The sequence below is a fragment of the Myotis daubentonii genome, chromosome 6 (genome assembly GCF_963259705.1).
Source record: "Myotis daubentonii chromosome 6, mMyoDau2.1, whole genome shotgun sequence".
In the NCBI taxonomy this organism is placed as follows: Eukaryota; Metazoa; Chordata; class Mammalia; order Chiroptera; family Vespertilionidae; genus Myotis; species Myotis daubentonii.
In genome coordinates this window covers 83,818,648-83,845,475 of record NC_081845.1, presented here as the reverse complement: position 1 = coordinate 83,845,475, position 26,828 = coordinate 83,818,648, and the positions used below count along the sequence as shown (strand labels likewise).

Here is a 26,828-nt window from a genome sequence, read left to right as displayed (position 1 = left end):
GTAAAATGGTAGAGAGGCCACTCCATGTTGCTAGAACATAAGCGCTAATTTTAGTGATCACCCTATTAGCGCTCCTGTGAATAAAAATTGAGGTAACCAGGGTCGTCCATTCAGAGCAAGAGCTGTTCATTTAACCACCCACTATTTACTGAGCATCTACTACATGCTGGGCACTGTCCTTGGAGCTGGGGATTCCATGGTGAACCAGACAGATGTGGCTCCTGCCCTCATAGAACTTAAAATCTAGTTGGAAATGGACACATGAAACAGATAGTTACACTAATAATTAAACATTTAAAGGTAATTACAACTGTGATAAGTTCATCAGAGAAAAATACAAGGTTCTATGAGAACAATGGCTTACATAAATAGGATTTACTTATGCTTTTCACATACCAACAAGTCCAAAAGCAGGTTGGCATTGGTTCAGTGACATGGTCAGGGACCCAGGCCCTTTCTGTGCCTCCTCCCTGCCGCCCTCCACATATGAACCTTTCACTTTTGGGCTTATCGCCTAGTGATTACAGAATGGCTGCCATGGCTCCCATCCCAAAGACAGGACACCCAGGGAAAGAGGGCGACCAGGGAGCTCTTTTCTCTGACACAAGGGTATTTCGTCAGCAGCAAAATTTCTTTCCCAGAAACTCTCAGCAGACTTTCCGTTACTTCATTAGCCAGACTGGGTTTATTAGTGAAACTACAGAAAAGACAAAGGAGGCAGCAAGCATACGTGAGTCGCTGTAAGGAACGTGTGTGGAATGTCTGGCAGACTGCATTCAGAAGTTCTGTGCTTCTCACGTCAATCCCGTGAGAAAGAGAGAGCAATTTCTCAGATGAAGACACTGAGGCTCGAGGGAGAGACCTGCCCTAGAACACATGGTCAGTCCGCGGCCGGCCTGGGGCCTGCAGCTTGCTCCTGGGTGCTTGCACTGTGCCCCGTCTTCTGAGATTCGGAGAGTGGGACAATCCTGGGCCCTGAATGCACTGCATCCCAAAGGGACGTGTGAGTGTGTACGGGTTTGCTTTCTGGGGTGTTTGCTTAGGGACCCAACATTTAGATGGCCCCTCTGATTTTTTTTAGATGACTGTGCCTAGGGTTGTAAGTCTCACAGCAAGAAGGCAGGCTGGGAAGAAGGAGGCCTCCTGGTAACCAAGTCAGAATCTCACAGTGGACCCCTTGGGGTCCTCACTTACCAACTGAGCGGCCTCATTGCCAGAGGACTTTGGACATGTTGATTTTAAATGTTTTTGAGTACTGCTCCCCAACCCCTGGCACCCAACCCAGGCCACAGGAGGTATGTTTAACTTCTCGCATAAATGAATGAATATTAAAACCATGGGTTCTCATGGTATTTTAAAGCCTCCCCCCCCCCGCAAAAGTCAGCCTGCCAGTCACATGTAGCACCCGAGCCTGTGCCCCTCCCCCAGGCTCCCAGCCCTCGGTGTGTGCCTGTCACAGCCCAGTCCGCTCTCCCCACCCTTGGCCTCTTGGATTTGGGCTCTGAGGTTGTCTGTTGTCTATTGCTGGGCTGGTGGAAGGTGGAGACAGACCTTTTGGCTCGAGCCCATCCCCTGAAAGTTGGGATGGGCAGGGTGCCCGGAGGCACACCAGCATCCTTGAGTTACACCAGTGGAAACAAGAGGCATGTACCCTGTGCTGGAGAACGTGTAAAACTGACACCGGTTACCAGATGTTCCGGCTTTTATGAGCTTTACAAGGCCTTCTGTTAAGTAACACTTTGAAAAAGTAAGGCTTGCCTGCCCGGAGTGGAAAGTTTTTGTTTTTGGGTTTTTAAAAAATCTTTTGGGTGAACTCTGCAGCACCTGTTTTTACAGCGGAGCTCTGGCCTGCCAGGGCCCACTACTGGGGAGTGACAGGCAGGAGAGAGGTATGTGGCAGGCAACCTGGTCCTGATTTAAAAGGCCAGAGACCAGGGGCCCAGGCTCATGGCTGCAGAAACACACAGACAGGGACCCAGATGTGCCCCCCTCTGTTTAATGCAATAAATATGCTCCTGAAACGTTGGGTACAAATCCTATATTTTTGCAGCACAAAATAGGATATTTTTTTTTATGCAATGAATTGTTTTTTAAACAAGTGATTACCATCTCATTCATCTCATTGCGAGATAGGTTGATTAAAAGGGCATCCATCTTTGTCACATGCTGGGGTGTGCAGCAGCACAAACGAAGTGGCCATTTATCCTATTTGGTGCCTTAAAGATGTCATGCAAAATGGTGAAGAGAGGCATGTATGCACAGGCGTGAGGGGTTCAATGCAGAACACGGTGAATCCATTCGGGTGAAGGGCAGGAGAACCAAGATCTTAAATAACTGGACAAGGAAGGAAGGAACTGCTGGGAGGGGGTGGGGAGCAGAGAAAAACTCCCTTTAGTAGAGTTGAGTGCTTTGCAACTGGGAAGATGTTTATGTGGGGTGAGTGGAGCCATGAAAGCTGGAAATGACCTGGTTGGGAACTTTCCTGCCCAAATTACTGCCACCCACAGAGAACCAACTGGAAGTAGCACCTGAAGGAGCCATGAGTGTATAGAAATTCACACAGAACCCTTCCCCTTATCCAGCGTAGCTCTGGCGGGAGGAGGAGGGTGCTCTGAGGCTGCCCTATCTGTCCTGCAGCGTGTTTTGAGCAGAACTCAGTTACGGCCCAGCAACCGACTTTGACAATCTTTAAAATTATAGCACCACATCCAACATCTATTGGGTTAGAGTCTTTGGACTTCCAATGTGAGACTCCTTCATTGCATATGTGGACCTTTGTCCTTGTCTGTCCCCAGGGTCCATTGTCAAAATCTAGGCCTTCATAGGACCAGGGTTTTCAACAAGCTCCATCACTGGGCGGAGAAAGCAGGCAGAGATCAGCCTGGGAGGAGGCACAATAGGGAGTGTGGGTTTCCCACAGGGGGCATGTTGAAGATGGGGAGGTGGAGCATAAGCCAAAAAAAGAAAAAAGTGCACACTCTATAGAACACCAGCATGTATGGCTTCCCATGTATATAGAAAATGTATATATGTTCACATCTATATATATAAAAGGCTAAGTGACCATCTGACCGGCTGGTACATATGATGTGCACTGACCACCAGGGGGCAGATGCTCAATGCAGGAGCTGCTGAACTGCAGTGACTTAGCATTGGTGGTTCTCAGGTGATGCACCCTGGAGCCAGAGAGGAGGGAGCCTGATTCCTCACGGGGCCGCACGATTCTGCCTTTGGCTGGGGGTGCACGAATTCATGCACTGGGCCACTAGTAGAGATATAAAAATGAATCACCAAAATGTTCATGGTGATCAGCAGGTTAGTGGATTTCAGATTAGTTTTAGTTTTCTTATTTTCTTAGAGTTTGAATGTTTTGCGCTATTTATTATTCTTAAATCAGAAAACAACAAGGCTATTTCCAATGTAAAAATAAAAAATAGCAACAATATGACAAAGGCGAGTCCTGCAGTTCAGAGCTCAGGGTGTCCTCCTCTTCTCTCCTTGTGGAACCCCGACTGCCCATAGGCCATGTGGCCCCCAGGAGAAATGGGAAGAAGCTTTGGGACTTGGGTCAGTCACCCATGGGTTGGGCCTGTGATCTCTCTTGGAATCCAGTTGCTGATGGCAGCAGAGCATCCGTATCATCCCTGACGGGAGCTGGGTGTGCAGAGTTCCCTGTGGTCAGAAGCAAGGCTCAGCCTCAGCTATTGCACCCACATTCCTCACTCCAACAAGAACACCACCAAGAATCATCAGACAAAGTCAGGTTTATTAACTCGCTGCAGCAAGGGAGAACACCCCCCAGAGAGCCACAGGCATCTCAGGAGGGAGGGAAGAGGACCAGGAAAAGGGCAGTCTCCTCTGGATTTCATGCCAACACATTGTGGAGACTGTAGCCGGGCCTCTTGGCAATCGCTGAGACAGGAGGGAAGAAGCAGAGCTGGGGACGTCATCGGCAAGCCCATCCCTGAAAGGAAGGCAGGTTCTTCATTGCTTTACAGCATGGCGTGGCCTTTGGAGAAACATTAGTTTTCATTGGCTTTGTCACCTTGTGTGTGTCTTTTCGGGACGTCTCTCTCTAATGGTGAGCAGGGCTGGTTTCCATGTTTCCTTGGGGCCCAGGATGAGCTGCCCATCCTGGGAAGGGGGACTTGGAGTTCATGGAGTCTGTTCTGCCCTTAGGCCTGGCTCTGACGGGTGAGGATGGAACTCATGGTCCTGTAGACGCTGCCAGGACTGCCTCCTTTGTCATGTGGTCCAGGCTTTGGAAGTTTGAGGGCTCGTGGAGGAAACTGCTCATCGAGTCCCGTGGTTTAGTCCAGAACCTCTGACATTGAGGCTTTTAGAGACGGGTGCTTAGCAAGCAACCCAGATCCCCCCTGGCCTCCTGGAAGGCCCTCTGGGGACACTGGACAGTGCTGGATGGCAGAGCCTCAGGCCCAGCCTGAGGAATCTGCCTCCATTCCTCCCACCGCACTTCCTTCTCTTTGCACCTCTGTTTTCTCATCTGTGGAGAGGGCAGATGTACCAACTTCTCCAAGGAAGGCTGCATGGCTGTGAGTGGAACCCACATGTATTCTCTGAGAACTTTTAACCTGAAGGGACGAGCATGCAGATGTGTGCCAATGTCTTCACACAGGTTGCAATCTTAGTCCGCGGCCAAAAACAAACAGTGGGCGCGCTGACAATGGTGCCCACCTGCCCGAAGTCCCTGGGTACCTTGGGGAGTCACGACTGCGGCTGCCTCCTGCTTCTCTTCCCTCGTCTTGCTCACCTCGCATGGCCCCTCTTCAGGCAGACCCTTGAGCCATGGCTGCCATCCCTGTCTTAGACACGCCTCCCCCTGACCCTCTTCTCCAGGGAGGAAGGTGCCGATGGGCTTGAGGGGGAGATCTGGGTCGTGGTCCTCTGACTCAGGCCACAATGCTAACCCATGCTGCCCAACGTGGCAGGCCCGGCCTCTGTCCTGGGGAGGGTCAGGACTGGCCTGGTAGTCTGCTCACGGCACCTGGCTGTCACCCACAGGCAACTCATCCTGACCGCGTCTGTGTCTGTGTGCAGTAGAAAACAACAGTCGCCTCGTTAACAGCAAAAGCAACAACCGCACACACCAAGCAGAGACCTCCGCTTCACCCCACAGGCGGTGGTAGGCAGACTCAGAGGGGACGCATTTTCCGGGGATGTGAGAATAAGATGAGCAGCGGTTCCTTTGGGCCCAGCTCCAGCACACACTGGGGGAGCGCCTCCACCCTGCAGATGAAGCCCCAGGTGGATTTTATTGGGTGATTTCAGCACTGCCAAATATTTGTAGTGTAAAGAAATCATAAAACGCGCCGGTGGTCCAGGGGCTGGATGGGGTCCCCTCTGCACACACTTGAGACGACTCTGTGATTTGGTGACAGGCCTGTTTGATCCCCTCACCTAGAAATCAGTTAGGATCTGCCGGAGAAATAAATAAGTTGAATGTCGATGGCCCCGAATCCATTTCTCCTGCCGGACTCTTTCCCCCCTTATCTGGGGAGAGCAAGAATTTCGCTGGCCCCCCGCGCGATATGTATTTCATTATCACAGCTCAGATTTTCCCTACTGCCCTGGAAGCCTGGACCCGCTTCCTCTCCACCTCCCACCCCAGCTCCGGAATAACATCGCTCTCTGCTGATGATTATCCGCGACGTTCGGGTCTTCTGCAGCGAACGTCTGCAGCGTGCACAATGCAAGGCTGGGCAGTTTGCTTTAATTAAGCTTCAAAGGGAAGCCGGAGCCTCGGTCTTATCTCCAGTTTGCTCCTTAATTCCTTTTGCACGGTCCTGCTGTCGGTGGGAGGTGCAGCGTGGTCTCAGGTGGCCGATCCCTCCTGCTCTGAGCCAGCCTTGCCCAGCTTCTCTGAACCTCCTCCCCGGGGCCTCCTCTCCACGGTCCCCATCCCCACAGGGAGCTGATTGCCAATGACCTTTAAAAAAAATCCCCTTGGGTGTTCCCACTGCTACAAACTCAGGAGGAAGGAAAGGGGGTGCCAGCAGGAAGAAGGGGACGTTGTGGCCGGCTGCGGCTGCTGCTGACCCCACCCCCTGAAAGCTCCCAGCAGCAGCCCTGTTCTCAGCAGACCCCCTGGACAGCCGCCTCGCCCTAAATGAGGGACGGCCTGCTGAATGGGCCCCCCGTACTTTAGTAGAATTTTCCTTCTAAAACTAACACGGGGGCCACAGAGGCAGCTGTTTGTCCCAGGTAATCACCGGATGGAATTTTTATTTTTATTTTTTATTTAACATCCAGCCACCAGCTTCTGTGGGCCTCAGAAAGAACATTTGTAACCATGCATTCTTTATGTGGTCTTCGATTAATAAACAGGAACCTACCTTCCTAGACGGACGGGGAAACGGTTTTTTTCTGTTTGCTGCTCCGGTGTGGAGGGTCCATGAATGGGGGCTTTGAGAGCTCGCCCTTTCATGGCCAGATATCAAAGTGCTGCTCACACATTCGATCGCCCGCCTCAAGGTGCAGCTCCGAGCCGCCGCCCGTGTGGCCGCCCACCGCGGTTCCACGCTGGCCGCCTCGGCGGGCCGCAGGGCCAGCCCTGTGATGGCCCAGTTTTCCTCCCTGGGAGGGATGCCGACCCACCGGGAAGAAGGGGGAGACCACCAGCGTCCATTCTCCACCGAGTCCTAAAATAACTCTGTTTGTATTGACTCGTACGTGCTCCCTTTGGTGGCATTCCTTCCCCAGGCACATCCCTCTGTTCGGGAAGAGAAGGTTCTTTTTTTAAAGGCTTCCTGGCTCAAAATTCCTATCTTCCTGTTCTTTGTTTGTTTGTTCTCTCTTTTTCTTCCTCCCTTCCCCTCCCTTGCCCTCCCCTCCCTCCCTCTCCTCTCCTCTCCCCTCCCCTCCCCTCCCTCCCTCTCCTCTCCTCTCCCCTCCCCTCCCCTCCTCTTCCTCTCCTCTCCTCTCCTCTCCTCTCCTCTCCTCTCCTCTCCTCTCCTCTCCTCTCCTCTCCTCTCCTCTCTTCTCCCCTTCTTCCCTTTTCTATAGCCCTTCTCTCTTGTCCTTGGACAATGTGCCTGACTTTACTGGTTGGGGTTCTCCTGGCGTCTCCCCTGTGTTGGGACTTTGGAGAAGGGGAGCAGGCAGTCCCAGGCCAAGGAACAACGACCACAGTCAGATCTCTGCAGAGAGAGGGTGTGTGAAGGGCCGGGACTTGGTCTACACACCCTGAAGTCCGAGATTGGGGTGGTAAAGGCTTTGCAAGTTACGATCTGGAGGATAAAGGGGCCACTGCCCAGGCCCAGGGAGCCTTGTGCTGAGCACGTTGGATGTTCTGGCGGGCTCTTCTGTCCCGGGAAAGACATCTAATCCTGAGCTTCCATTTGAGTTATGCCGGGCGAAAGGCTGAAACTGGAAGCCGTGTCCTGGAGATGGGCCTGAGGGAGTGAGGAAGGGGCAGAAAGGAGCCCATCCTGTCCTCTCCTCCACCCTGCCCTCCTATGCTGGGCCTGCCCTCTCACTCCACATGCACCAGTTAGGAAAGGGGAGGAGTGGCCACCTTGGGTTAAACCTCCATAGGGTCAGGGTACCATTTTCTCTGCCACAGCCTTGGAGAGCTTCCCAGGAAAGGGCTTTTCAGAAGTGACAGGACACCTAGCACCATTATAGCAGGGCCCGTGGTGAGGGAGGGGCCCGTGGTGAGGGAGGGGCTCGGAGGTGCAGTGTGTCCCAGGTTAGGCAAACAGGGACTCCCTCCATGCCATGTAGCTTTCGAATTGGAATCGGAGGAGGGAGGACCATGGGGTCTCCTTCCCCTCCTGTGTGGGCACAGAGGGAGTCTGGATTTGATCTGCGTGGGGAAGAGAGGCTGAGCAGCAAGATGGAAAGCTTTGGGACGATGGGAGTGAGACGAGGCCTCAGATCTCTCAGGCCCCCTCTCCCCGCCGTGAATCTCAGAAGGCCCCCATGGGACAGCCAGGAGGGGACCGCTATGCTCACATCGCAGACGAACTCACTGAGGTTCCCCGCCGCCAAGTGACTACACCGAGGTCACTCAGAGGAGCCGTGCTTCCCTCGCTGTCTCATCGGGCGCACATGCCCAGGGAGAGGAAGGAACATGCGTTGGCTTGCAGATGCTTGCTGTGATTCTTAGCAGCCCTGAAGGTTGTCCAGAGGATACTGTCTGCCTGGTTCTTGCCTAATTCCTACCCCTCTGCAGGGACGCGCCAGGGAAAGGAGGAGGAAATCATGGGCGTTAGCGCCCCACCGACAGCTGCCTCTGCCAAGGGCACTCTGTTCTTCAGAGCACCCATGCTGGCAGGGCTCTGCGGGACCTGCCTGGCATCTCCAGACTCCCTGGCCTGTCCTCGGCTTGGCCCTGACAGTGCTCCTACACCCCAGCCCCCTAATCCCAGGAGGCTGGAGACCACTCCTCTCTTCCCCTGGTTTAAAGGGGAAAAAAATTGGCCAATGGACATATGTCCAGGCTGGAGGGGGGTTTGGAGGCTTCCAGAACCAGGGCCCAGATCCCAGGTCCTTGTCTCATGGACCACCAAAGTGAGGCCTCCGGGAGCCAGGGGGTGAGAGTTGATGAATGAGGAACTCAAAAGAAGTTAGAGCAGGTCCAAGAAAGTGGGCAGTGGAGGGTGGAGTTGTAATGAAAAGATTCCTCACAGCCCAGGGCCAGATCTGTACTATTCTGGGCTTTGGTTGCCCTTATGCTGGCACTGCTGGTGGCAAACTGAGGGGTGTGGCTTTGTATGGGGGGCTTCGTGTGGGCTATGGGTATCCCTTGATTATCCCAGCTGAAGCATCCCTGAGCAAAGACTTGAGCTCTTCCCATTGGGGCAGTCATAGGTTCTAGAAGAAGAGTCTCTGTCCTTCTGGCTTGAAGTAAGGGGAGGTGCTGGTTTTTATTAAGTGTCGGCCTGCCCAGGGTAGAATTGTACAGAATTCAAGAGAGGAGCTGAGTTCTCTTGCCCCATTGGCCACAGGGATATCAGTCCCTCAAAATATTCCTCCACAAAGGGGACTTCTAGGTTAGGTGAGCTTGGAAATCCCTCTCTCTCATGGATGCCTGCCATGCCCTTTATCAAGTTAAGGTCCTGAAAAGTCTACAGTGAGGAAACCATTTAACTTTGTTCAGCTCAGACTATGCTAGCATTCCTTGATCATGGAACTAAATTTTCATAGAACTCCATTTACAGTGAGTGGGAAATATAAAATAAAACACAGTAAAAAAAAAATAAAGTAAAATACAGGTGATAACATAAAGTAAATACAGCTAAGAAAGACACAAATATAAGTTGCTTCCCAAAGTATAAGATACTAGAAGTCCGGTGCATGAATTTGTGCATGGGTGAGGTCTGGCTGGCCCTGGCCCCAATCGGGGTGGGGGGGAGCGATCTGGGATGGGGCCAGCGGGGGGTGGGGGTGGGGGGGAGGGGCGGGGGGAGGGCTAGGGTGGTTGGCCGGCCCCGCCCCCTGGTCGAACCTCTAGTTGAACTCTCGGTCAAGGGGACAATTTGCATATTAGCCGTTTATTATATAGGATTGGGATAGGAGATTTTTACACACACACATTTAACATGTGATGTTTTTCTGATTTAGTTTTCATTTCTGCAGGGATGAATATACCACTGTTGGGGGGATCCCTTTTCTTATCTTGCTGAGGAGGCAACACACACACACACACACACACACACACACACACACACACCAAGGTAACTAACTGTCCCTGAGGGGAAGGCAGGCTGCATGGGATTGGAGACCAGTAGGAGAGGGGGAAGAGGACATGGTGGGCTGGGAGGAGCAGGTGAAGGGCAGGAAGGGGCAAGGGGCCCTGGTTGGGTCCTGTCCCCAGGCTCAGACTCGTTTTCCCTCACTGGCTCTTCCAGTTTGTGGGAGCAGTGCAGTAGGGCCCTGGCAGAACTCTCGGTGAGGCTGGCATGGGGCTGGGTGCCCTGTGCAGAGCCAGCCAGTGAAGGGGCAGCTGTTCCCTTCTCTGTGGACACTTCGTTTCCTGAGAGGCCAGGCAGGGAGGTCAGTTAGCCCCACGCGGAGGCAGGAGGGTGGCGGAGACATGGCTCTGGGTGCTTTTTGTCACCTGCGGACCATCTTGTGCTCACATCCCTGCGGCCTCTGGACTGGCCAGGGCGTGTGGCTCTGGTCAGGGATGTGCCCAAGGAGGATGTGACACATCGTGAGCAGCCAGCAGCCAGGCAGCACCTGTTGAGGGCGCAGCTGTGCCGGGGCGAGGGGCATTCTTGGCCGCTGGCTCACGCCGGCCCGGCAGCTGCCTGGGCATTTGCCCACATTCCCCGTGTGAGCCGCTGCCGGGAAGCCCTGAGTGCGGAGAGCCTCCCGGGCAGCGGGGCGCTGAGCCGTCGCCACGACAGTGACCCGCACCCCGGGCCGCACAGACTGGCTTCCAGTGAGCTGATTCAGTACCCGGTTTGGGCTGCCAGTCCAAGAGCAGAAGCAAATTCTATGGCCAAGGGCTCAGAGTCAACTTTGTCTTAAGTGACGAAAATGTGCGGCATGTTGCAAACGGGAGGTGCGGGGAGCGGCGGCCAAGGGGAAGCAGGGGCGAGAGAACGAGAGAAAACAAGACACGGGAAAGGTCCATCTCCAACCATCTGGCTCCTCTGCTCATGAGACTGTGAGGAGGGAGAGGTTCGGCTGCACGAAGAAGGAGAAAAGAAGAGTAGCCCACGGGTTCGCTAAAAAAGTAAAGAAAAGCAAGACAAGCGATCCGTGGTTCTCAACCTTCCTAATGCCGCGACCCTTTAATATAGTTCCTCATGTGGTGGTGACCCCCAACCATAAAGTTATTTTCGTTGCTACTTCATAACTGTAATTTTGCTACTGTTATGAATCGTCATGTTAATATCTGATAGGCTCTATGTGTTTTCCGATGGTCGTGACCCACAGGTTGAGAACCGCTGAAGAGGCTTTCTGAAGACCTCATCAGCCGGCACTCCTTCCAAGTCCTGTGGACAGGGGTGAGGGGGAGGGGGGTGGAGTGTGGGGGGAGGGGGGGGAGTGGGGGGGAGGGGGTGGGGTGGGGGGGACGGGGGAAAGGCACAGGTGGCCACAACTGAGCAGAAGTCCACTCTGGAATGATCTTTTCTTCTCATGTAACTCCTTTAATCCGAGGCCCTTAGAGCACTTCCCAAGTTTGCAATCACAGCCTCATGGCGCACCTGTGGGAGGAGGCGTGTCATTCTGCCCATTTTATAGAGGTGAAGGCCGCACCGAGAGTCTGGGAGATGTTCCCAGAGCCCGTGGGTGCGAGAGGAGTGCCAGGCGGCCCAGCGCCCGCTTCCCAGCAGGCGAAGTGGTGCGTGGTCGGCTGGTGAAGGGAAAGGTTCCATCAATGTTACAATAAATTAAACCTAGAGGTTACCTTAAAACTAGAATAAAATAATGTTCAAATAAGAAATATATAATAAAATACAAAATACACAGTATATATTTTTTTAATTTAAAAATCACAGTTCACTAGGATTTGGTTCCTTTTTGCCCAATGGCCTCGTTTGATGCTCTTGTTTTGCCATCTCCACAGTAAGAGGCAGCAATTCAGAAAAATTGATTTTTTTTTCCCCAGAAGGAAAAGAAAACTGATGGTGTACGCTGAGGGAAGGGAGGCAGGTAGGCCGGGGAGGAAGGGAGTGGAGAGAGGGAGAATCCCTTCCTCGGCTGGGCTGAAAGGCCCCAGAAAACGTTTCTCTTACCTTCACCTCAGAGGGCAGGCGGTGCTAAGAGCTCTGTGAGCGTTTGCTTCAAGTTGGGATTTTCCTTCCCAAGTTAGGCTTTCTTGTGCTCACAATCCCTGAGGCCCCGGCTCTTCCCAGGGCCTGGGTAGAGGGAGGTGATGGGGTGGGGTGTGGGCAGAGGGGCCCATGCTTCAGGGCATGGGTGCCTCATTTTCATCGGCGCCTATGCACCTCACTTGGTGTCCACTCATCATTGTCTGCATTTGAAAGACAAGAATGAATGTATTGGCCCCTAACTCACGAGGACAGTACACATTCTAGGCTCTGTTTCTGCAAGGCCTGCATCTTCTTGGTCCTGCGCTGGCGTGTGAATGCACCCTAATGATGGGACTATCAAGAGTCTTAGCTGGCTGGGGAGCACTGACGGTTTGTAACATGCTTCCACCTAAGCTCCCAACAGCCCTGCGTGGGGCCAGGCTCCGTAGACGTTCAGTGGTCCCCTTTCAACACTCCCTTCATTTCCACTCCCGGATCTTTGGAAGGATGTCACCGCTCCAAGCCCTTCCCTCCAAACCCTTGGGCTAATGGTAAACCGCCACCTCCCTGGCAAGTGCTGGTCAGTCCTGGTCCTCGGACAATTTCCAAGTGAAATTATAGTGACTCCACTTTGTCTGACTGTTTCAGGTTAGCTGCCACCCACAATAAAAAATGAACGGATAATTCTACCTACCCACCTGGTCCGTTTCACTGGACCTCTCAGGGGCTGTCCTAGGTCCCCAGAGCTTGTCAGGACATTGCAGATCTGAGCAGTGGGGCTCCTCTCTGCTCTGTTCCTCTTCTCCCTCTCCCTCCTGTTCTCTGAATACCCCACATATATATAAAGAGCAACAAAATCAGGCAAGAGACCTTAATTTTGAAACGGCATAGAGATTTTTTCTGTACTTTTAGACAATATTAATGTCCTGCTTAAATAAAGCTCAATATATATATAACTATATAATATAAATACATTATAACATTAATATATGTTTATGTATTATATATGTTCTAATAAATTCATAAATATGTAATATAAATCTATAATTATATAAATATAGATTAAGTGGTGTAACTATAGTTTCCTTAGCTCCTCCAGTTTGGGGACAGTATGGAGGGAGAGTGGGGGGACCTAGGGGTTTTCATCCTCAGTCACTCAGCAGGGAGGTGCTTTTCAGGCAGGCCCGGAGGCGGGGGCAGGAGAGGAGGGGGTGGGGGGGCACTGTAAGCTGCACCTGCCTCCCTGCGCATCGCACTGCCTCACAGCCACATCTTGAGAGAACTTCACAGAGGTCAGGAAATTCCCGGCCCGCGCTCTCATTCCCCCCTCTGCCAACCGCGCAGCGAGAGCACAGGTGGGGTCAGGCCGAGCACATTCTTGAAAAGGAAACATCGAAGCACTTCAGGGGCGTCTGCAGGCCGGTGGCAGGCGGGGTCTGCGCAGGCCTGGCCAGGGCTGCAGAGTGCGCCTCAAGCCCAGTGCCGGGGGCAGCAGAGCTGGTCTGCTGCTTCACTCTAGACTTTTATTTTGTAAAGTTGCCCCCCCCCCCCCCCCGCTTTCTTTCCCCTTGGGGAGCAACATCTTTCCTCCTGGGCAAAGCAAGATGCCCCGACCTCTGCCTCCCATGGACAGGGCCATGTTTAGGGTTGGGGTTGCTCGCCGAAGCTTTGTGGATCACCGAGCCTGGCACGGAGCGTCATCCTTAGGAGGAATGGCATGAAAGGAAGAAAAGGGAAAGCGAGGACCCAGAGTAGGAAAGCTACCCTGAGGAGAGACAGCGGCGTGGCCGGGAGGGCTAACCTCCGAGGAATTCTCAGGAGAAAGGAAGGACTGGGTGTTAAAAGTGCCTGGATGGGCAATTAGGGAACCTGCTAGGGCTCTGCAGGGGTCAGGGCGGGAGGGGGTGGTGGCAACAACACCAGAGGCATCCACTGTGAAGAGCAGGGTCTGCTGCCCGGGCCGCAGGGATGACTGACGGATCCAGTCCACTCCCTGGATGTGCACCAGGCATCCAGGGCTGGGCACTGTCACTTGGTCCACATGACAGTGGAGGGTCCTGGAGGATCCCGTTCCTCTGCCCTGCCACTGCCGTACGGAACACCCTGGTCCAGAACCGGCTGGGTGTTGCCTTGGGCAATGGGCCATCATCCCTCCCTCCTCTCCAGGCGGTGCCCCACTCCTTTCTCACTGGGGCTGGGGTGACAGCTTGGCAAGGGGGCTTTTTCCCTAAGATGCTGTCCCAGCCGCGCTGGTGAGCGCGCACCTGTGCCTGCCTGCCACACCCGGGGGTCCTGGAGCCTCTGGGTGTGAAGAGGGCAGAGTGAGCCCTGGGTGGCCGGGCACGGCATGTTCCCGCCTTGCGTCCCGCCACCGTGGACTGACCTCGAGGAGCTGGCAGCATGGGCTCTGGTTGTTCCCCCAGCCCCGCCAGACTGTCTCCCCTCCCCGCATTCCTGGTGGCGGCCCGCTCCCTGTGACCCCAGGTTCTAATATCCTTGGGTTTGCTCAGACTACCCAGCTGGCTCTGCTCTGGGCTTCCCGGCCTTGTTAAAGCCAAAATGCCGACTTTACAACCCGCTCTTTCCATCCAGTGCATCAGGCAGCCCTGTTTTTACAAGCGAGATGGCCCCTTTGGTGCACTCTCTCTCTGGAGGGGGAGGGGCAGGGCGCATGGGCTTGGGCAGGTCTGGTCTGTGCCGTGTTATTTATATTTTTTAACGATCATCTTTAAAAAGTGAAGTTCAAAGGTGAGTGACCGTCCAGGAGGAAGAATTAAATGGGTTGATTTGGAAACGGTTCAACCCTGGAGGCATAGCTGAGGAACATAATCTATTTTGAATTTTCCTTCATGAGCCCAAGTCGGTTATGGTGTGGGAATAGCTTTTTCATTCTTTCTCTTCCTGTCTCCATACTCTACTACGGAAAGGCTTGTGCCATGGAAGATACAGGCTGTATAAACATCTCTTCAAAAAAATCACAGAAAGATATTATATGTAGTCACCCATGTCTCCTTCCAAATGGATGTGTTCAGAGAGACGCATAGAGATATCCCTCACACCCTATATGTGAGAAACAGCCAACTTAGAAATTGGCAGAGCAGCCGTGCTGAAGGGAGTGGAAAAGCCTGGCTCGGGGCTTAGCAAACAATCCCATAAAGCCCACACTTGCTTTTATTGAACGCTGATGCATGCAAGACCCAGGGTGGCCAACTCGAGCGAGGGCAGGAGCCAGCCTTCACCGGCAGGGTCGTAAAGGGTGGCAGGAAAGTTTCTTTTTGCTGAAATGCAATCTGTTCCGAGAAAAAAAAAAGCCAATTGCTTCCTATAGCGGTTGGCTGGACTTCACTCTTGTGCTTTCTTCTGCTGTAATATCATGTTAGCTCCTTGAATGTGCAAGATGTTACTTTTACATTTGGCCTTCTCACCTCCAACCTCACCCCCTCCTGTTCAGCCTCCACACTGCTGGCTGCCAGGGTGATCTTTTAAAATTGCAAATCAAATCTCTCACTCTCGGATTTAAATCCCCTCCTGGACTCCCCATGGCCTGCCAGAGTTCAAATTCCTTAGTTTCTCGCAGACAAGCTCCTCAGCTGTCTGCCCTTGTTATCTTTTAAGCCATTTCATGCGAGTCTCCCAGGCCTGTGCACCCCACCTTCCAGCCATTTCAAACTGCCTTGCAGGCCACAGTCTGCCAAGCCTCATGCATTTATTTGCACATGTAATTCCCTCCACCTGGAGTGCCCTGGGGATACAAGTGGGAGAGGGTCCCAAGCATCGGCTGAGCAGTGCAAGGGGGACCGAAAGCTGATGTGGTGGGGTCGGGGTGGCACTTTCAACTAGGTGTCCAGAAACAGTCCCTTGAGAAGGTGACTTTGAGAAAAGGTTGAAGGATGTGAGGGGTGAGCCATGCAGATATCCAAGGGAGTAGCATTCCAGATAGAAAGAAAAGGACGTGCAAAGGCCCTGAGGTGGGAATGTGCCCAGTACCTTCAAGGAATGATTGAGCAGAGTGAAGAGGAAGCAATGGAGCAGCTATAACTCTGGCTCAGGACCATCGGCTCTTGAACTGGAACAACTCCCTCCTTTTTTCTGTGGCCAGTGGTGCTAATCAGAATATGTGACCCTGAGGAGCCAGAGGCTTGCTGTGGAATGCTTGAAGGGTTAAAATCACCTTGCTTGCTCGCCCTAGCTGGTTTGGCTCAGTGGATAGTGCATTAGCCTGTGGATTGTAAGGTCCCAGATTCAATTCTAGTCAAGGGCACATGCCCGCGGTTGCCAGCTCGATCCCCAGTAAGGGGCGTGCAGAAGGCAGCCGATGAATGATTCCCTTTCATCATTGATGTTTCCATCTCTCCCCTCTCCCTTCCTCTCTGAAATCAATAAAAATATATTTTTTAAAAAGTCACCTTGCTTGTGAAAGCAGAATAGGTCTAAAAGTGGATCTAAGAGTGTCAGGCTCTGGACTGTACTTTCTTCCAGCCTTTGTCCACACAGTATCAACAAAGCTATTTTAGAGGCTTTCACCCTGGTAACAGAAAAGGAGACATCTTAGAATGTTTAGGTCCAGGACTGAGTAAGTGACCCTCATTCTTAGGGCTCCTTGGGGTGCTCAACCCTCATCCGACCTATAATGTTCTCAGCAACAATTTATTTTATTAGTTCTTTTCTCTTCCTATTTTACAAAACTCCCAGAAATGTCATATATAGACCTTCTTTCAAGTGTTTGGATAAAATTGTGAATTCAGTTGTCATACCTCGCCCCACCCATTTTATTATTTATTATTGTGGTAAATTATACACAGCTTAACATTTATCATCTTAACCGTTTTGAAGTGTACAGTTCTGTGGCATTAAGTATCTTCACACTGTCGGGCAATTATCACCCTCATCATCTCTGGAAGTCCTCAGTCTCCCAACCGGAACTCTGCACCCATTAAACAGTAACTCTCCATCTACCCCCGCCCCCCAACCCCCCAGCCCAGTTCCTGGCAACCACTGTGCTCCTTTCTCCCTCTATGAATTGACTACCCAGGGATCTCACACAAGAGGGATCATACAATATTTTGTGTATTGGCTTTTGTGACGGGCTTATTTTATTTAGCATAATGTCTTCAAGGTTCATCCATGTAGCCTCTATGAAAATGTCCTTTCTTTTTAAGACTGAATGATAGTCCATTGTACATGTCACATTTTGTTTATTCATTCATTCATCCATGGACACTGGGGCAGCGCCCACCTTTTGGCTCTTGTGAAGGATGCTGCTATGAACATGGACGTATGGTACCTGCTTCCCCTTCCTTTTCTCCCCTTCTTCAAAGGTGCTCTACGGGCAGGAGCACCTCTGGGCTGTTTGAGTCAGTCCCTGTGGCTGCCCTTCTCCCTTCCCAGCTACTTTGCTCTAGTAACTCGCTTGATGATGAATACTCCTCATTAGCCCCACCCCCAGCCACTAGGAAATTAGAGGCTGGATACTTCACATTGAAATAAAGGGGCAATGACTTTTCCTGTGTCGCTCCTTGGGAAGTCACTAATGCTGCAAGAAATAGAGACTGAGGACTTCCCCAGGGCTGGGCCTTCTGAACCCAGAGGGTGGCCCCTCAGAGGCTGGCACTACAGTGGTTTGGCAGCATTCCTCCTGGGAAAGTCAGAGGGCACGTCCTGGGCATCACTTTGGAGGATCTGGTCCATTGGCTGTAGCAGAGTCTGGATGAAGCCAAGGCCATGGTTTCAGTGACCCCTGGGCCAGCCCATCCTACTCAGTGGCTATAGACTGCACTGCTACTCTCAGGCAACTGGCTAAATAGCACTTGAACTTGAACCAAAAAAAAAAAAAATGCAAACTGCAGAAGAGGTTTACATTTAAAAAATTCACACATTTTCAAAATAGAAGAGGCCCAGATATGAGAGAGAATGGGTCAACATGATGAGCACTGATGGGGGAGTCAGCCACCAACTTTGGGACATGGGTCTTGTCAGCCATAGGCTTTGTCCAAACTCTCCAAACTCTGAGAGCCTCAATTTCTCCATTTGCAAATGGGTTGAGGGTCATTGTTGAGTAACCCTAGCTGGGTATCAGTGTAATCACCTGGGTGCTTTTAAAATGCAGGATGCCTGGGCACCAGCCCTGGAGATCCTAATGTAATTGTTTGGGGGCATCAATAATATTTACAAAGCTCTCCAGGTGATTTTAAATGCAGATCACAGGCCTTAAGTGTAGCAGACCCTCTACAGATGTTAACCTCCTTCTCAGCCCTCCTTCCCTGCCTGCAAAAACCCCAGAAAGCACTTTCCCTCCTTCACATGGACTGGCCTCTGGCATCAGCTGCCTTGACTCACACCCCAGCTCTGTGACGGTGAGCAGGGTTCTTAACACAGCAGAGCCTCAGTTTTCCCAACAGTAAAATGGGACTGAGAACAGAACCTACTTCATAGTGTGCCACACAGATGAGAAGAGATCATTTAACACGTAGCATGGAGACAGTGAGCACTCAGTAAATGTTGGCTCCTATTGTGGGAATGGTCAGTGTCAAGTCGGGAATCCCCTTGTCTCCAGGACAGCCAGCCCTCCTCAGCCCTCCTCTCCCCTGCTGGGGCTGCCCTCCTGCTGAGCCACGTTCCTGAGAGATGCCTGGTGAGAACTTGGGATCAGATTGAGTCAGAGGTATTTGTAGACTTGACTCATCAGGTCTTAAAACCAGAAGATTGCCCTGTGGTTCTCATGACGTTCCTGGAAAATAAAAGAAGCGAATATTATTGGGCTGAGTTCATCAGACACTCAACCCTCCCTTTTGTGTGCCGGGCATCTGAAAGGAGCAGGCAGCAACCCAGCCAAGTCTGAACCATCAAAGGCAGGGGCCCGGCCGTCGTGCTGAGAGACGTCGCTTCTCCCGCAGACAGGTCTGGTCCTCTTCCCACAGACCTCTGCCTCTCTGGTTCCCTAAGGCTACCCAGTTTCTCCTCCCTCCAGGCTCCTGGGAAACTGTTCCCGAGGGCCGCCTCTGGTGAGGTGTGTCAGAGCTGAGCTATGCTGGAGGGCTGGGTGTGGGCTTGGAAGGGGCCACCCAGACTCCAGAGAACCAGAAAGGGAAAGTTCCCCTTCTGCAGTCAGAATTTCTGGGATCTTGCACTGAAACAGCAGCCAGCTAGGGTACCCATTTTTCTTTGTCTCCTTTTCCTCTCCCTGCCGATAGTAAGTCTTAATGTTTCCATGTCCCAACTTTCTGTAGAATCTACTGTTCGGCATCCCCAGAGCTACAGCTCTAACAAAAGCCACTGTCATTCTGTAATTTCTCACCTGCACCTGGAACCTCCTTACTGGTCTCCCTGCTCCTGTTCCGTCTACCCACTGCTCAGTGCTGCCAGGTGAACTTTTAAAAAAACAGAACTAATCATGTCACACACACACCCTTATGCTTAAAACTTTTCCAAAGCTTTCCATTGCTTAGGATAATGACAAAACTCCTTAACAAGTTCAACAAGGCCACGTGTATCAGGATTTGGTTTGGCTATCACAGAAAACCCAATTTAACAGGGATTTGGACAGATAAGATTTTATTTTCTCACTATGGGCCAAGAACGAGAAATTGTGCAAGACCCAGGACCCAGAGTCCCGCGGCTCGGCGGGATCCAGAAAGATTCCTGCGGCCGCTGCTGCCATGGGAGGCGGGATCCAGAAACCCACCCCCACCTCCAAGAGTCAAGTCCCCACCCACCCCGTGCACACAGCCTCCTGCTGATTGGTCGTTATGGCATGATGGCGTGATGACCATAAGCTTTTTATATAATAGATATGAAGAACCTGCAGTTGAATGAGCAAGGATTGGTGGAGCAATTCCTCAAGGTTATCAGGGATTCAGTTCTCTGCTCTATCATGCTTAGCATATGGTTTTCACCTCATGGCCCAAGAAGGCTGCTTGAGCACCAGCCACTGCAACCAAATTCCAGGCACAGGAAGGAGGAATTGCACACAGCACTTCTACTTGCATCCTTCTGCCCCAAATTTAACGACATGGCTAGAGCTAGCTGGAAGAGAGGCTGGGAAATATAATCTTTATTCTAAGTGCTATGGTCCAGCTAAAAAGGAGGTGTAGGAGGAGAATGAATAACAACTGGCAGTGTATGTTATCTGCTGCATCTCCAGACCCCTGTTCACCTGTTGAACATCTTACCTCATGCTTCCTTTACCTTGCTCTCTCTACACTCCTGTCACTCTGGCTTTCTCTACAAGGCCCACATATTTGCAATATTCCCTCTTGTCACTGCCCCTTGCTTACACTTCAATATTTTCCCCCTCTTCTTGCTTAACTACTCATCCTTTGGGATTCTGCTCAATCAGCATTTCCTCATGGAATCTTCCTTCATTAGGTCAACCCTCTATTTCAGATGTTTATAGCATGTAGATTGTGTCACTGTTGTAATTACATGTTTGTGCAATTATTTGATGATTTCATGTCCCCCCACCATGAGATTTAAGTCTGGTTTTGCACATGATGGAGCATTCTGCTGGACATACTGTAGGTGCTCAATGAATATTTGTTGCATGAATTAATGAATAAATTTAGCTGTTATCTAATAGCTAGACCTCAGCAGATGATTTTCCGGAACAAGTGGTGGAGGGTGGCCAGGAGGGCTGGGACATGCAGTGAGTAGGGGAGCATTCTAAAGGATTCGTTCAGATCATGTGGGCTCTTGGGTGTGGAGAGGAAACATTGAACAGGAACTCAGGAGACCTGTTTTCTTGTCTCAGCTCAGCCCCAGTCGTTGGGCCACTGCCTGGAGACAGTGAGAAGACAGTGAGAAATGGTCAGATACTGGATATATTTGAAGGCAGAGCCTATCCTATAATCATTGCTGGCAGACGGGGGTGGGGTTAGGGAAAGAGAGGGGTCAAGGATTAGTCCTGGAGGCTTGGATGAACAAATGGAAGGTTATTTACTTAGAAGGTGAAGAAAAGGAGAGGAACAGGATTTAGGGAGATGATCATAAGGGCACATTTGCAAATGAATGGCAGGTTCCCATAGCCCTCTGGCCTTACACTTCAACTCTTCCACAGGTCCCCTCCCCCCCCCCCCCCCCCCCGCACCCACCCCCGCAGAGAAAGCCAAAGCCCCAGGTTGGTGCCAAGTGGGTGTACAAAAGGTAAAACAGTTGCCAGCCCAGAAACGATTCAGCCTTATTCAGCAATCACATTGGACAGAAAGTGGTCAGAAGGCCGTGCCCTGCAGGCTTGGTAGGAAGTGGTCACATTCTGCTAAAGATCAGTGACAAGGGAAGGCATATCTGTGCCTGGTGGCTGCAGAAATCTTTGAAAATTCGGAAAAGTATAATCTCATCACGTGCCTAACATCTAGATGTGTTTTCTCTGAATCGTTACTTTGCACAGTTTTTTACAGGCAGTTGAAGGCATCCACATAATACGATTTGGCAATTTCCTTGTGTCACTAAGCAGTGGAGCATGTATTTGTAAATTGCTTTCCGGAGAGGATGTACTGACTGACTCGAACACAAACAATATCTTAGAACGCGTCTTCCCTGCCTAGTTGGCCAGCAGTGAGCATCAGCGTGAGGATACTTTGAAAATTTTACAAGTGAAAAATAGCAACTCATTATTCATAATGATTTCAATTCATAATCAGGATTATTTTAATTTGCAATTCTTTCATTTCTAGAATGAACACTTCTTAAATGCTTTTCAGTTATATATTTTCAACATATATTTACATATATTTTCTTATATATATTTTAAATATGTCTTTCAATTCATAATTTTGATTTGCAATTAAATATATATTTACCATATATTTAACATCTAGGATATATAAATATATATTTAATATGTATATGGTATATATTTACATATATATTATTCACTTTTTAAAACTGACTTTTGTGAAGATATTTGCAGGATAGTAACAGGAGCCAGAATCACTGACATTTAGTTGAACTTAATCTTCCCCATCTCAAGAAGTAGCACCCCCCCCCCCCCAAGTGGTTGATTGTATGTGAGTGAGATGGGATGGCAGGGGGGAGAAAAAAGAGTGCCAGACCTGGGAAGCTTGGTCTGAGCTTTTCACACACCAGCCTCGAATATGCCCAAGAAAGGCCAAGGCTCCAAGCTTTCCGAGCAAGCCACTGCTCACTACTAGCTGGTGGCCATCTGCTGGGCAGCTGTTTTGGATTTCTACTCCAGTCTGATCCCCCAGATGGCAACCTGAACACTCCTTCAGGGCAGGGATGCTGTCTGGTCCGGCTGTGTTTACCAGGCCTGGTATAGTATCTAGCACATAGTAGGCCCTCAGTACCTATTTGTTCTGTAACTGAATGATAGATGACAAGGAGAGAAGAGACTGTTCTCAGCTGTGTCATGAAACAGCGAGTTCCTTTCTCTCACTGGCCTTCATCTCCACGTCTTAAGTAATTCATCCAGTCACGTCAAAGATTCCTTCTAACTATGAAATTCCGTGAAAACACCTCTTAAGTAATTAATCCAGTCATGACAAAGATTTCTCCTAACTCTGAAGTTCTGTGAAAACACCAAACCCATCTTTGCTTTCGTTTCCTCTTCTATGAGACAGGATGAAAAAATCAACTTCCCATAAGGTTGCCAGATAAAATATGGGACACCCAGTTAAATTAGAATGTCAGATAAACAAAGAATAAGTTTTTTTTAGTATAAGTGTGTCCCAAATGTTGTATAGACTCCATAAATAATCGAAGCACCGAATGAGTAAACGACATGCAGCTGGATCAGTTTATTGCATTTGGAGTTGTATTTCTGGCCCGATGATAATTATATGGCATTCATTCAACAAGTATTTATTGAGCATCTACTCTATGCCAGACACAATTTCGGCCCTGGTGATGCAGCAGAGAATGAAATAAGCAGTGTCTCTCATTTCATAGGGCTTGCATTCTAGTTAACAAAAAAATCATAAAATGTCAGGTGCTCATCATTCTCAGGAGACGAATAAAGCAGGATAAGGGTCAGAGACCAAGTGAGGGGGTGAAGGAAGGAACTAAAGAGTCTGATTAATCGACCCTCTGCACCTGAGAGCCCCCATCCTCCACAAAGAGCAGTGTCTGTAACAGCAAGATCCTGACATTATTTTGTAGCAATCACTGAAGCTGCATAAAAATGATGTCACTGATTCAAAAGTTTATGTCCCAAATCAGGGATAAAATGATCAGTTGTGGATGGAAGAGACCTATAAATCATTTAGCCCAGATTTTTGCTGCCACCGGATTTCCTGACAGCTAGGTGAAAGTTCTGGAAGGTGATGTACTTGCTCAAAAGTTGGTTTAGTTTTTAAATTCTATTTGCCATTCAGGTTGGGGGTGAGTCCTGACAACTTGAGGTTGTTTTTTTTTTGAAGTTTTAGCTGAAACAACAGTGAAGGGCTTTTCTCTTTAAGAATCTTCACACACACACACACACACACACACACACACACACACACACACCCCTCAAGCCAGTGTTCATGGTTCAAGGCTTTGCTGGAGGCTATTAAGCTAATGGCAGGTGAGGTCACCTCCCTATTCCCCTGGCAGCTGAGTGGTCATCAGCATCAACACTATTACTATTTTCATGATCATATTAGGTTTCCAGGTTGCTCCTCTACACCTGGTTACTCTGATGTCTACAATCATGAATCCTAGCCTTTATTTGCCAAGCTTGTCTCTTTGGCTTATACCTTTGCTACCCCAGCTATGGTCCCCACCGGCAGCATCCTCATCACCTGGGAGCTGGCTGGAAATGCAGGGTCTCAGGCTCCACCCCCGCCCTGCTGAATCACCACCTGCCCTTTAACAATGTCTCCGGGGAATGGCATGCACAGTCAAGTTTGAGAAATGCTGCCCTAGAACATTCTGCGTGCTGGCCTCTATTCCATTTTACACACAAAACTTCGATCTGGTTTCATATAAAGGGCTCTTGTGTGCTGCAAGAGCTGGATGTGTGAAGCTCATTAACATCTTTCTCAAGCAAAAGCAGATCCAACAGTTTGGAGAGTTTCTCCTTTATCCTTTCCAGCTCACAGGAGTCATGTGCTCAGAGGTGTGTGTGATTCTTGGTTTGCAACATAAGATCATCACAGATACCCGAGGGGTTATGTTTTGGTGGAGGAGCGGCAGCTCTACGAAAGCCAACAGTAGACAGTGCCCGGGCCATCTCTACCAGAGAGGTTTGCAGGCACGTGGGTGGCTTCTCCTCAAAGGTTGTCCCTCTGAGAACAATTGCCTCCCTGGTCCCATCAGACCTCACTCCCCACCACACAAACTGGGCACCGGACATCTGGGGCCTGCGAGGACGTTGTTGGGAGCTGAAGTCAGGACGGGTGAGGAAACAAGCTCTCACCAGCTGATTAGGGCTCCTCTGAGGCTCTGCCAGACTCAGACGAAAGAACAGCTCACCCATGACGAGTGTTAAGAGCGCACGTGTTCCCATGCAATGGGGGATGTGTCGACTCATTGACTCTCATCATGGCACTCTCCCCGGCATCATACACCCAGGCAGCCAAGCAGGTTCTGCCCTTGAAGGGCGTGGAATCCCTGAAGGGCAGGGAGTACAGGTGGGCACCCAAACAGACAATGCAGAACCGAAGGCAGAGGCCTCGGAGACATGGCTCCGGTAAAATGCAGAACAGCTTCTAGGGTGAGCACGGACCGTGTGCCCACAGCAGCAAGCAAGGTGGCTGAGTCGGTTGGGTTAGGTCATCGGCATTGATGTGGGTCCTTTGATCTGAGGCGGGTAAGCCCAGTCACAAAGACCTGCCACCCACTTTCTACCTGGAGGCAGGGGATTGGGAGAGAAGCAGCAAAGGTAGGTTTGTCAAGTGCTGCCCACTGTGAACTTAGATCAAGGCTTCAAGTTGAAGACCTCTGATGGCAGGTCCTGGGAGGGTCCCCAGGGGCCACTGGGTCCTGCCTTCCTGTACAGATGGGGAAATGAAATCAAGTCTTTTAGAGTGAGAATCGGCACTAAGGTCTTCTGGCTCCTGACCCCAAACCCTTTCAACTCCCCTCTGTGAGCCTGGCTTTGCTGGGGCAGCGAGGGGCTGTCTGGTTAACCCACTTCTGCTTCTGAGAGGAGTGGAAGGGCCTTCCTTCTGCTGTCTGCACGCACTGTCCTGGGCAAGATTGCCTCCAAAGAGGTTGCAGCTCCCGCCCTGCCTGGAACTCTCTGCTGTCTGCACAGGAGTGCCGCCTCTCCTGACCCCAGGGGTGCTCCTCACCCGCTGAGGTGCCATGGGGACCCCGCTGCTCTCCCGGCCTCTGCATTCCAGTGCTGGGCCACACCTGCCCACGTTGCTCTCCCACCTTCTTCCTCAGTCCCCAGCGTAGAGCTGGGCTTGCAGCAGACCATAATGCCTGAGTGACCCTTTCTCGTTTCTTCCTTGGCAGATTCCGAGCCCAGTACCTTGGACTCCCAGTCTTCGACCTTGTTCCTTTCCTCTGAGGAGCCCGGGCCCTCCGCCACCGCCCTGCCTTCCCCCTCCTCCTCCTGCGAGCCCCAGGCATTTTCTCCAGGCCCCTCCGTGCTGCCCCCGCTGCTGCCCCCTCAGTTCCCCACAGCCCCTGCACCCCCTGGCCCTGGTGCCCCCAGGCGCACCGGCCTCTACTCTGTAGTGGCCTCCTCTCCAGAGGCTGCCCCGCGCCTCCTTGACTGGCTGCCGGGCTGCCCCTCGGCCACCCCTCCTGGCGGCCGCGGGGAGGAGCGGGAGTGGCCGGTGCCCGTCCAGGGCCCTGAGAGGGGCCGCGCCCAGCGCCCGGGAGCATCGGCCAGGGAGGAGGGCGCAGAGGATCCGGGGACCTCCCTGCCTCCCGCCGCTCCGCCGGTCACCGCCGCCCCTGCGAGCTTGGAAGCCAATGTTGGGGACATCCTGGTGGAGTTGCGGGCCATGAACGGCCACCTGGACGTCATAGCGAAGGCCCTCACCAAACTGGCCTCGTCCCTGGGGCCCCAGCCCCAGCCCCTGCCTGATGGGGCGGATGACAATGCAGCGGGCACTCAGCTGGGCATCTGAACCACCTCAGGAAGGGGGCCCTGGAGGGCACCCGGCATCCTGTCCGCCACCCCCCAGCCCAGCAAACCCAGCAGAAGAGGGAATCACTCTATCAACCTACTTAGGGGAACGGACCTCCACGCGCCTTTCCATCTGAAATGATGTCACTGCCCACACCTCTCCCAGGCGAGGCTTTCTCAGCTCTCAGGCTGCCTGCCCCTCGCCTCTGGACTCTCCAGGCCCCTCACAGGCCCTTCTCTTGTTCTGGAAAAGGCCTTGAACTCCCGGCAGGAAGGGCGCCCCCAGTCGGCAGTGGGAGCGTGGGAAAGATGCTTAGAGAAGCAGCCTTTCGCAGGCCGCGCCTGTGACTTCTGGGAAGTGTGGAGGGAGGGCAGGTGCACAGCGGGTTACAGAAGCAGCCGTTCACAGCAGCCCCAGCCTTCCTCTCTCGAGTTGCTGATGGTGTATCCGACCTCTGGTAACGTTTACATGTTTCTTTAAAGAAAAAAAAGTTTGGGGAAAATTTATTTTTTTTCTCATTATAACCGCATTTCAAGACGTTTGGAAAATAGAGAAGTGAAAAAACTGATGTATCTGGAGAAGGGCGGGGTATTTAAGTCGTTCTTATGAACAAGAAAATATTTTGTGTAATAAAGTTTTTATATGTACTGCCTGGCAGCGGCCCTCTCTGCCGCGTTTCTTCCTCCCCAGGGCCCGCTCTCCCTGTTCCTAGCTGCGTGTCCAGCCTCCTTTCTCCTTCAGTCTCGGCCAGCTTTCCCCATGCTTGTGAAGAAGAAGCTTTGAAAGGTTCTCATGATTCTTTCCTAAAACCCCCTGATCTCCCTGGTTTGGTAAACCCACCCCTTTTCTCTGGATGGAAGCCGAAACCCAGCCAGGAGTGACTGGCATATGGAGGAAGCCGGCATCCCCCGCCTTTGTTCACTGGATAGCACCCTCCCCAACGGTGACAACCAGAAAATGTCTCCAGATCCTGCCAGTGTCCCAAGGCTGAGACCTGGATGGAATTTCAGAAATCTGGAATAACCGGTTGCTTCCAGGATCTGACTTCCCACAACGAGCCAGGGCCCTCTCACCTTCC

The 26,828-nt window shown here is 51.5% G+C and overlaps 1 protein-coding gene across 1 annotated transcript in view; it reads left to right on the top strand.

The window, feature by feature from the left end:
• RUNX2 (RUNX family transcription factor 2) overlaps positions 1 to 26,397 on the top strand; it is a 322,789-nt gene extending 296,392 nt beyond the window's left edge. Inside the window, exon 8 of the mRNA XM_059701542.1 lies at positions 25,128 to 26,397. Coding sequence (XP_059557525.1) covers positions 25,128 to 25,750 — 623 coding nt within the window. The 3' untranslated portion in view covers positions 25,751 to 26,397. The remainder of the gene's footprint in view (positions 1 to 25,127) is intronic.
• The last annotated feature ends 431 nt before the right edge of the window (positions 26,398 to 26,828 follow it).